The sequence below is a fragment of the Sciurus carolinensis genome, chromosome 11 (assembly GCF_902686445.1).
Source record: "Sciurus carolinensis chromosome 11, mSciCar1.2, whole genome shotgun sequence".
Lineage (NCBI taxonomy): Eukaryota > Metazoa > Chordata > Mammalia > Rodentia > Sciuridae > Sciurus > Sciurus carolinensis.
This window is the reverse complement of record NC_062223.1, coordinates 69,854,394-69,865,022: the sequence shown is the minus strand read 5'-3', so window position 1 is coordinate 69,865,022 and position 10,629 is coordinate 69,854,394. Positions and strand designations below refer to the sequence as shown.

The 10,629-nt window shown below is 39.3% G+C and overlaps 2 protein-coding genes across 2 annotated transcripts; one reads left to right on the top strand and one right to left on the bottom strand.

Moving 5' to 3' along the window:
• Nucleotides 1-251: 251 nt before the first annotated feature.
• LOC124958952 (olfactory receptor 2D3-like) lies at nt 252-1,193 on the top strand. Its single transcript, XM_047517563.1, has one exon. It carries the CDS (start codon nt 270-272, stop codon nt 1,191-1,193), a length of 924 nt encoding a protein of 307 aa, XP_047373519.1. The 5' UTR covers nt 252-269.
• Nucleotides 1,194-6,898: 5,705 nt separating this feature from the next.
• On the bottom strand, nt 6,899-7,852 carry LOC124959512 (olfactory receptor 2AG2). Its single transcript, XM_047517938.1, has one exon. It carries the CDS (start codon nt 7,850-7,852, stop codon nt 6,899-6,901), a length of 954 nt encoding a protein of 317 aa, XP_047373894.1.
• Nucleotides 7,853-10,629: the final 2,777 nt, after the last annotated feature.

Here is a 10,629-nt window from a genome sequence, read left to right as displayed (position 1 = left end):
CTACATATCTACACATCAGGATAAATGAAGAAGCCACAATGTGTGATCCTCATTTATCAAACAAGGGAAAATGTGTTTGAAAGCTGTATGCATTGATGGAAACAGAAGTATGAATCTTAAGGCTAACTGGTCCCTTGTTGGAAGCAGATGAAAGCTGACAGTCAACAACTATCCTTGTTAACATTATACGTATTTATAAAGCAGTGAAACGTAACATTTGGAATGTTTATGTTCTCTTTCTGATGACAGGTAAACAAGAATAAGAATCAATGGGAGAAGGAAACCAAACTTATGTGTCTGAATTTATCTTGTTGGGACTGTCACAGGATCCACAGATCCAAATCCTGTTGTTCTTTGTTTTCCTGATCATCTACCTTCTTTCCTTATTTGGAAACCTGCTGATAATAATCCTCATCCAAGTTGACTCTCAACTTCATACTCCCATGTACTTTTTTCTCAAAAACTTATCCTTTGCTGACCTTTGTTTCTCTTCGAGCATTGTACCCCAGATGTTGGTCCACTTCCTTGTGAAAAAGAAAACCATTTCCTTTGCTGGATGCTCAATACAGATAGTCGTCTTCCTCTTAGCAGGGTGTACAGAGTGTACACTACTGGCAGTGATGTCCTATGACCGGTACATGGCTGTCTGCAAGCCCCTGCACTACTCTACCATCATGACCCAGAGGGCTTGTGTCCAGTTGGCCACAGTGTCCTGGATAAGTGGGGCATTAGTGTGTTTGGTGGACAGTGCCTTTACACTCTATCTCCCCTACCAGGGACAGAATGTGATTAATCACTACTTCTGTGAGCCTCCTGCTCTCCTAAAGGTGGCATCTGTGGACACCTCCAATGCTGAGATGGCTCTCTTTTCCATGGGTGTGCTTATCCTCCTAGCTCCTGTCTCCCTGATCCTCGTCTCCTACTGGCATATCATCTCCACTGTGATCCGGATGCAGTCTGGGGAGAGGAGGCTCAAGGTCTTCTCCACCTGTGGCTCCCACCTCACTGTTGTGGTTCTCTACTATGGCTCTGGAATATTTGCCTACATGAGACCTAATTCCAAGACCATGAATGAAAAAGATAAGATCATCTCTGTGTTCTATTCAGTCATGACTTCCATGTTGAACCCCATCATTTACAGTCTCAGGAACAAGGATGTGAAGGGGGCCCTCAGGAAGCTGGCTGGAAGATAGTGTGCCTCAGAGGTAGTGATTTCCTTTGAACATTGTGGTTGACAACATAGCTCTGACATCAGCATCTTTTCCTGCCCTTGTTTAATTCCTTGGCTTATTTATTTCTATATTCATTAAAAGACTTCTCTATGCAGGCACTGTGTCCACACCCACAAGATGAGTAAAACAGGACTTTCCTCAAAAGATGTGGCAACCCACTAACAAGAGGACATAAACATTGGGATAACCATTTTAAAAGTTCAATAAAAGGAACTGCTTTAAGATAAGGTAAAAGAAAAATACTATGTAGATCAAAAGTGAAGGCCATAGCTTATTTGAAGATCAGAAATATTTTTGTAGATAACTCTACTAAAATGAGTCTTGATTTATGAGTAATATATACAATTCAACAAGTGTCAATGGTTATAAAAGATACCTAAGAGAGACTATAACATGAACAAAAACAAAGACCGTCAGGGAGGGCCCATTAAAATCAGGAATATGTGTCAGGAAATAATGCGCAGGAGTGATATTTTCACAGAATTAGCTAGTTTTATAATATTCTGCACAGGTTTTATGCACAAGGTTAACCAGTTTGCCCTGTATGCAGACTTGCCCTGTAGAAATTACCTGGTCAAAACTTTGCTTAGGAACTTTCTTCTGAAAGACAGTAACGGCGTAGAATATTGTGCTTGACAATTTGTGTGATCACAATACCATAATTTTTCAAAGGATTTATGGTCTAGATATTATGTCAGAAATTATCAGGCTATAATATTCAATATCTGAAATAATTTTTATCTTATTTTTCTTTTAATTTCATTTGAAGGGAATCTTATTGATCATAGTACCTAATAATCTACAGCTTTAATCACTTTAATGAGTGTAATTTTCTCAGCCAACACACATTTACTGAGCAGCCCTTATGAAATGCCTAGGAAGTTTGGTATTCTTATTTTTAGTATTTTATTACTTCAACTTGTACATTCTAATAATTTACAACTTTGTTTTGGGAATGATTTAAATTGAGAGATACTTTAGTAAGTGTCTGACAGCATGCTAGGCACTGATAAATTGCAATTTCAATTAAGCACAATGTTGTAACAATTATATTAGGGAAAGTGACAGAATAAACAAAAAAACTGATAAATTCTTCTAAATCATTATTGTGAGGGGCTGATGGTGATACCAATGAGAAGAATCAGGTCCAATGATAAACTGGGTAGATGGGACTAGAAGAGAAAAGTAGACCTCAGACAGTTGGTGACAACATGTGTGGGGTAAAGGAGGCATGGAAGGAAAGGCTATTTAGCATAGCACAAGAAGTTTTCTTTCAGCAAAGACCCAAAAAACAAAAATCACAACACTCTAAGGAAAGGCATGCATTACTTAAGTTGATTCAACCATTCCCTAATGTGCAATAGTTTAAAACATCGTGTTGCACAGGATGAATGCGTGTAATTGGATTTGTTAATTAAAATAAATAAAACATAAGCATGTTAATTTCTTTTAAAGACTCAGTATCATGTAATTTGATTCAGCAGTTCTGATCCATGGAATCAACTTTACAAATGTACATAAAAAGATTGTGAAGGAAAATCAAGACACTGACTGAGTACTACTCTCCAGTAGTTTTTTTCCCTCTACAAACATCACTTTGAACAGCTGTTCATGTGCCAAACTACTGTCACTAGAGTATAGCACCTGGTTTTAACATAATAATAAGAAAAGATACATGGAGGAATATATCACTTCTCCCTTCAACTCTGACAACCCTATGTGGAAAGAGATGTCTCCTGCTTGGGGGAGAGAAGGGAATTAAATCCAGGCCTTAAACTCAAATCCCAGTACCAGTCATGCCACTTGGAACACAGAGCCATGCCTCCACCCCAGGACAATGCCTGAAGACCAAGCCTGTTGACATGAGTTAGCCAGATAGTTAAGGGATGGTTCCTACTACCTTTCCCTTACCCTTGGGCAGAATAAGCAATACTCTTCCACTGGGAAGTATGACTGGGAAGAAAACACAGTATTTTGCCTTGAAACTCAGTGCCAGGCTGGTGAAAGTCATTATTTGGCAGATTTCAGAGACCCCTGTCCCCAGGTTAGTAACCATGGATGGAGCCTTTGGACCCTCCAGGTGACAAGCAAAAACTCAGGGTCCCTGTTGGACAGACTACTATTCTGGCCAGCATCACCTGATACTGGTTGCAGAGGTCTCAGGCAGGCCTCAGCAGTATAGATCATGATCCTGCTTCAGTGCTGGACTGCGTTTAACAGACTGTGGGCTCCAGGTATGACCCAGCATTGTGGAATTGGTGGCCATGGGACTAGCCATTTCATATCTCCCCCAACCTTAGGAAGAATAACACAGAGAGAATTTTCCACTTGAGGAAGAAAAGGAGGTAGGTATCAAGTTACTGCATAGGAACCTGAGATTAGTCTCTCCATGATGAGGCTCAGAGTCAGGCAGAATCCCATGGCACCTAAACACAGGCCAGTCACTACAGAAGAGGGATCTGCATCAGACAAGGGCACTGTGAGAAAATAACAATACAGACCAATGTGATGAACATAGATGCAAAAATTCTCAATGAACTAATAGCAAACCAAATTGAACAGGACCTGAAAAAGATCATTCATCATTATTAAGCAGAATTTATTCCTAAGATGTAATGATGGTTCTACACATACAAATTAATAAGTGTGATATGCCACATTTAAAGAATAGAGGACAAAAACTAGCTGATGATCTCACAGACATGTAAGAATACTGATAAAATTCAATATTCCTTCCTGATAAATATTCTCAGTGAATTAGGTATAGGAGGAACATAATAAAGGCCATAAGAGACAAACCTTTATTAAACATCATTCTCCGTGAGAAAAGATTAAAGAAATTGCTTTATATTGAGAAGCAAGGCAGGGATGCCTTGTTTTGAGATTTCTCTCCAACCTAATACTGGAAGTCCTAGCCACAGAATTATGCAAGAAAAAAAAAATAAAATACATCCAAATCAGAAAGGAACTAGTAAGACTGTCTCTTGCAGAGAACATGGACTTATATCCAGAATAAATAAAAGTATTTGCCAATAGTATATCTGAAAAAGAGCTAATATCCAAAATATCTAAGAACTCAATATCAAGTAAACAACCCAAGTGAAACATTACCAAAGGAACTGAGGAGATGTTTATACAAAGATGACATGCAAATGGCTAACAAGTCTATGAAAATATGTTGAATATCACTAATCACAAGAAAAATACAAATAACCCAATGAGATATCACCTCCCACCTGCTAGCATGGCTATTTCCAAAAGATGAAAGATAACAAGTGGTGGTGAGAATGTAGGGAAAGGGAATTTTTGCACTTTTCTGGTGGAAATGTAAATTGGTACAGCCACTGTGGAAGGCAGCATGGAAGTTCCTCAGAAAATTGAAAATGGAATTCTCATATCATCTGGCAATTTCATACTGGAGATATGTCCAAAAGACATGAAATCAGTATTGCAACGAGAAATCTCACAGTACCATGTTCATTACAGCATTATTCAGAACAGCCCAGAGATGGAAGTGAACTAAATGTTCAACAATGTATGAATGAATAAAGAAAAGGTGGTGTAAATACACAATGAGAATTTTTCAACCTTAGGAAAAGAAGGAAATTTTGTCCTTTCCAACAACCTGGATGAACTTGGAATATATTAGGTTAAGAAAGATGTGAGGCACAGAAAAAAAAAATACCGTGTGAACTCACTTATATGTGAAATCTCACACAAACACAGGAAGGAAGGCAAAATGGGGATAACTGGAGATTAGGGTGTGGAGAACAGAGAGATGCTGGTCAGAGAAAACAAACTTTAAGTTAGGAGGGAGAAGTTCACAAAATCTGTTGCACATCATGGCAATTATAGTAGCAACAACAGTAATATATTGTGTAGTTGAAAATTGCTGAGAAAGTATGTTTTAACTGTTCTTATCATAAAATGCAAGTATGTGAGGTAAAACATATATTCGCTTAATATAGCAATTTCATAACGTATACAAATATCAAGATATTATATTATACACCACAAATGGATAAAACTTTTGCAGATAAAAATTAAAATGAACAAAATGAGCAAATATTTACTTTAAAAAAATACAATAAAGATTAAAATTTTTGGAGACTGTTTATTCATCCATAATAGCCAACACATTTTAAGCACAATTTAATCAGACCATGGTCTAAATGCCTAACATTTATTATTTTATTCCATCTACCCAACAACACCAAGAGAGCAGGCCTGTAATTATCACCACATTTGAGGATGCACAGATACAAAGGGTTTAATTTAGTGTCCTATGGTGCACTGAGGATTAAAAGGGAGCCAGGGACTCAAACTGAGGTGCTCTGGTCCCCTCCCTCTCCATCATTACTCTGAAATATACCCACATACCAAGGAAGAAGATTCACCAAATTTTAAATCACAAAAGGAGTTATCAGTTACATATAAATAATACAAGTATGCATAATAAAAGCAGTACAAAACAATTTTACAGGTTTTTTTTATTTCTTTCTAAATTTCTGAATTTCCTCATTATAAAGAACTTGTCTTAATCAGCTTTAGTTTTCATATTATGGATTAGTTTAATAGATTAAACAATTTAAGATTATTTTTAGAAAGAAAACAAGAACTTCCAAGTTCTGACAAACACTGTTTTCAACCATGATGACCTTTACATAGGTAAAGTATTTGGGAGCTTCTTCATGCAACAAATTCAAGTTCCTACATTTTCTTATAAATCTTCCCACATCACATTTGAGCTAACTAGAGAATAAGTTATGTAATTTACACTTCCTTTCCAGTGGAGAGAGACATCACATGCATTCATCTCAAGGATTTTAGCTCCTTCCAGTCATTTCAATGCTCCAAAACACATATCTTCATTTAACAAAATTCAAATGAAATACGCACAACACATTTCTCTCACTGTTATTGCATCTGACTTTTCTGTTTAAACTTGGGCACTTCCAATTTTATTTTATTCATTTCTTTAATTTTAATTTTAGGCACAGTAAAAAATCCCCCAAAGTCAAAGAGATTCTGTTAAGTTTTCAACTTGAAATGCCAGAATCCTTTTCCTCAGCCCCTTCTACTACACCAACTTAGGTTTATGCCTTTATTTATGAACTCAGTGTGACCGACTCCTTAGATCTGTATTGCAAATGCAGTCACATCTCTATTACTCTTCCCTACCAGTTGCTAACATCTTAACAAAAAGCAAGTCTAATATATCTTCTGAGGACCCCTCTATCTACAAATGACCTAAGAATCCAGTTCAAAGGGAACACTCCCTCAATGCTAACAGGCCATTGGAGTTTGCTCAGTTCCAAAGTACTATGGTTCCCTATTGCTACATAATGTTGAAATGGAAAGTTGGTCTCCTACCATCTCTACTTGGTATGTGTCAGGATGATGCCTCACCAGAGTGAGTCAAGGACATCCATTCAAAGCTTTTTCTTCTCCTACTCCCTTTTTCATGTGGGGTTTCACAGGTCAGTGTAATAATTGCCTAGTGAGTTCACATAAAGTTCTGTTTATGCAAGAGCTACATAGTAGAAAATAAGGGGAAATTTTAAAAAGTGTATGTTCATCTCTATCAGAGTATAATATGAAAAAAGGGAAGAGCATAACAATTTCATTTGGAGAAAGAAAAATAAGAGGAAAGTCAAGAGCCCTCACTAATGGGTAGGATATACTGGCAGCACATATTTTCCCAGAACCCTCCTCAAGGACCCCATGACCTCCTTATTCCTCAGGCTATAGATGAGGGGGTTCAGGGCTGGAGTGACAATTGTGTAGAAAACAGAGATGATGTTGTCTTGCTTGGGACTGTGGAAGGAACTGGGCAGGACATACATGAATGTGGCAGCCCCATAGAACATCCCAACAACGGTCAGGTGGGAAGAGCACGTGACAAGGGCTTTCTTTCTTCCCTCTTTTGAGGGCATGTGAAGCACAGTGAAGAGAATTAGTGTGTAGGAGGCAACAATGGCAGAAAGGGGGAGCAAGAGGAAAGTCACACCAGTCACATAAACCATGAGCTCGTATCTGGAGGTATCTGCACAAGCCAACTTCAGCAAGGGTGGGATCTCACAGAGCAAATGTCTGATTTCTGATGACATGCAGAAAGGGAAATGCATAGTGTACACGGTATGTCCTAAAGCACTCAAGGACGCCAAGATCCAGGATGTGGTCACTGTGAACCAGCAGACCCTTGGGCTCATGAAGATCATGTAGTTCAGAGGATGACAAATGGCCACATACCTGTCATAAGCCATGAAGGCCAGTAGGAGGTCCTCTGCACCACCCAGCGTCAGAGCTAGGAACATCTGGAGGGCACAACCCCCAAAGGAGATGCTGTTTTCTCTGCGCAGATAATCCATGAGGGCTTTGGGGGTGACAACGGATGTGAACAGGAGGTCCATGAGAGAGAGCTGCCCCAGCAGGAGGTACATGGGTACGTGGAGCCGGACATCTGTTGTGATGACCAGGAGCAGCAGTCCATTGCTTGCCAGGGCCAACATGTACAGGACAGTGATCGTGGCACAGAGCAGTTCAGGAGCCCCGCTGTCATTCAGAATGCCCACCAAGATGAAGCTGCTTCCCCAGGTAGAGGAGTTCCAGAGCTCCATTCTGTGTGGTTCTTTTTGTTGTCTAAAACAAGACAGATTCTCAGAGGCCTTGGCCTACCTTTTTGGACCATCCCAGGATAGTATGCAGTACTCAATAGAAATCCCATGAAACATCTTTTCATCCTCTGAGTTAAATTTCCCCTCTGCATTCTGAATTTTTAAATGTTTTTATTGAATTTTGATACACCTCCATCTAAATGTGAAATAGGCATGTCAGAAAATGTGAATTCTTAAGAATTATCTTTACATAAGATATGCAAAAGAATAAGCCCAGACAAAGATCTTTGTACGTAAATGAAAACTTCTCTTTCCATGATAAACAAATGCACTGGGCAGTGCTTTAAAAGCTAGCTGTTTTTCTGCTTAAAATCTATCTGGGGACACAATTCTAAAGTTTTTTCATAAAAACTCTTTGCCTTCTTGTTCCCTTGACATTATGTCTGCTTTTATGTTCTGGCCTCATCATTTTTTTTTTTTATTGTAAACAAATGGGATACATGTTGTTTCTCTGTCTGTACATGGCGTAAAGGCATACCATTTGTGTAATCATAAATTTACATAGGGTAATGTTGTTTGATTCACTCTGCCATTTTTTCCCTTCCCCCCCTCCCCTCCCACCCTTCCCCTCCATCTATACAGTCCTTCCTTCCTCCATTCCTGCCCCCCTCCCTAAACCCAACTCCAACCCCAACACTAACCCTTCCCACCCCCCATTATGTGTCATCATCCACTTATTAGCGATATCATTCTTCCTTTGGTTTTTTGAGATTGGCTTATATCACTTAGCATGATATTCTCCAGTTTCATCCATTTGCTGGCCTCATCATTTTTGACACCTTCCTCACTAGCAAAATTTCAGGGCTCTTGGATCACCTGATTCTTGTACTCTTTACCCATCCTCACCTCCTTGACAGGGATATAGTGAGTCTGCTTTAAAGAAAAACAATTCTGGGCTTAACTGAATGATCAGGGTAATGTAGTTTTTTGAGGCAATTCAGTAGGAAGAGTGGAAAAGATATTTGCCTATTTGAAGGCAGTAGTTAGATATTTGCTCAGGAGGAAACAAGAAAAAATAAAATTATGGGATTCACAGAGACATAGAAGTGTATTTATGGTATATGATAAAAAGAGTGAGTTACAAAAGAGGAAGCATTGTAGGAAAGACACAAAGCCATGCTTTTACCTGGGACTCAAAGCAACACTCTGAGCTTCACAAATCTGAGAAGTGTATGGAAGGATGCTGGCCTTGCTGTGCCCTGAAACCTTATGATAGTCTCCAAAGGAAGTGACTGAGAAAGAAAGTAGGTGGTACGTGGGGTGGGGAGGGCGATGGTATCCACTTGGCATGCACTTTATGAATGCAGATCTTTCACAGTTAGAGGGAGGACATAGGAGACACTCTGGAAGAGAAAAGAAAATTTCACCACCAAATTCATCACCTTTCCCTTGTAATATCTGCACCAGCTCCTATCATTTTTAGGTCACCACCCTCGTTATCTCAGAGTTGGGAATCATAAAACTTGACTTCAGGTGGCCCATAAGTTCCAGCTCCTTTCATTCACTCAGGGGGTTATTTTGCTAAGAACCTATGATGTATCTGGTACCACATCTGATGCTAAGTAATTACATCGATGTGAAAACTAATCACAAATACACCTACCTCATCCATGGCAATGATCAATATATAAAGGAAAACATGACATACTTCAGAACAAATAAGGGAGGTTTCAGAAAAGGATTCCCCAACAAAATGGGATATAGGCTACAAGTTGAGAATGAATAGAAGCTGGCAAGGTCGAAAAGGGTTAGGGCATAACAAAAAGAGAGCAGATAGTGCTTGAAAGTCAGGACACTGGCGTACAGTACCGCGATGTCCTTCCTGCACTTTTGCCATAAGGAATGCTGGGCAAGGAGACCTCCAGAAAAACACTCCTTAAAGTGATGCCTCACCCTTCCTTGTGGTATATGATCATCCTGCTGCTTCATGAAACCAAAACTGCAGGACTTACTGAGAAACACTGATTGGAACACTTTATTTGCCTATGGAAAAAAATAAAATGTTCAAGGACAATTGTGGACACGGTTCCTGGTAATTATGAGACTTTAGATGCTCTTGATTTTGTTGAATAAAAAAGATGAATGGATAGAGATATAAAGGGAAAGCAATAATTGGGCATATCTCTCCAGATCTCTGGGTCAGTAATTGAACAGATTTCAAAGAGGAGAAGAAAAGCAGGACTTTGGTCAGGTGTGTAACCAGACCTCCAGGTTCCTTCCTGCATGCCACCTCTCTGTTTCAGGATGATTGCTTTCCCTCCTTTTCCATTCACTCATTCCTCACTTCTATAGACCTCTAAGGAGAAAGGCCAGGGAGCACACACTGGACCAACAGAGGAAGGGCTCCTCTGTGGAATATTGCTGTAGGTCTATGGGTACCTCAAACCTAGAGTGCTCAGCAGAGCCTGACATGAATCGTGGACTATTGTAGCACTCAAGGGAGATGGTCGTTCAACTAAGGTAATGCTAAAATTTAAAGGCATAATTTTTAACTTTTTTCTGTTATATAAACATTTATATTGACTTCAGTTGTTTTTTGTGACATGTTCAAGAGAAACGTCAACTGATAATGGGTATTACTCTTTTGAGGTCCTGTCCTTTGAGGGGCCTAATTAGAGTGCTGGAGTCCAGGAAAATCAGATGCACCAAAGGTAAGAACTGAGACTTTTATTGGAAAGCCAACATTAGGAATTCTAGAAACTCTATACTGGCCAGTGGCA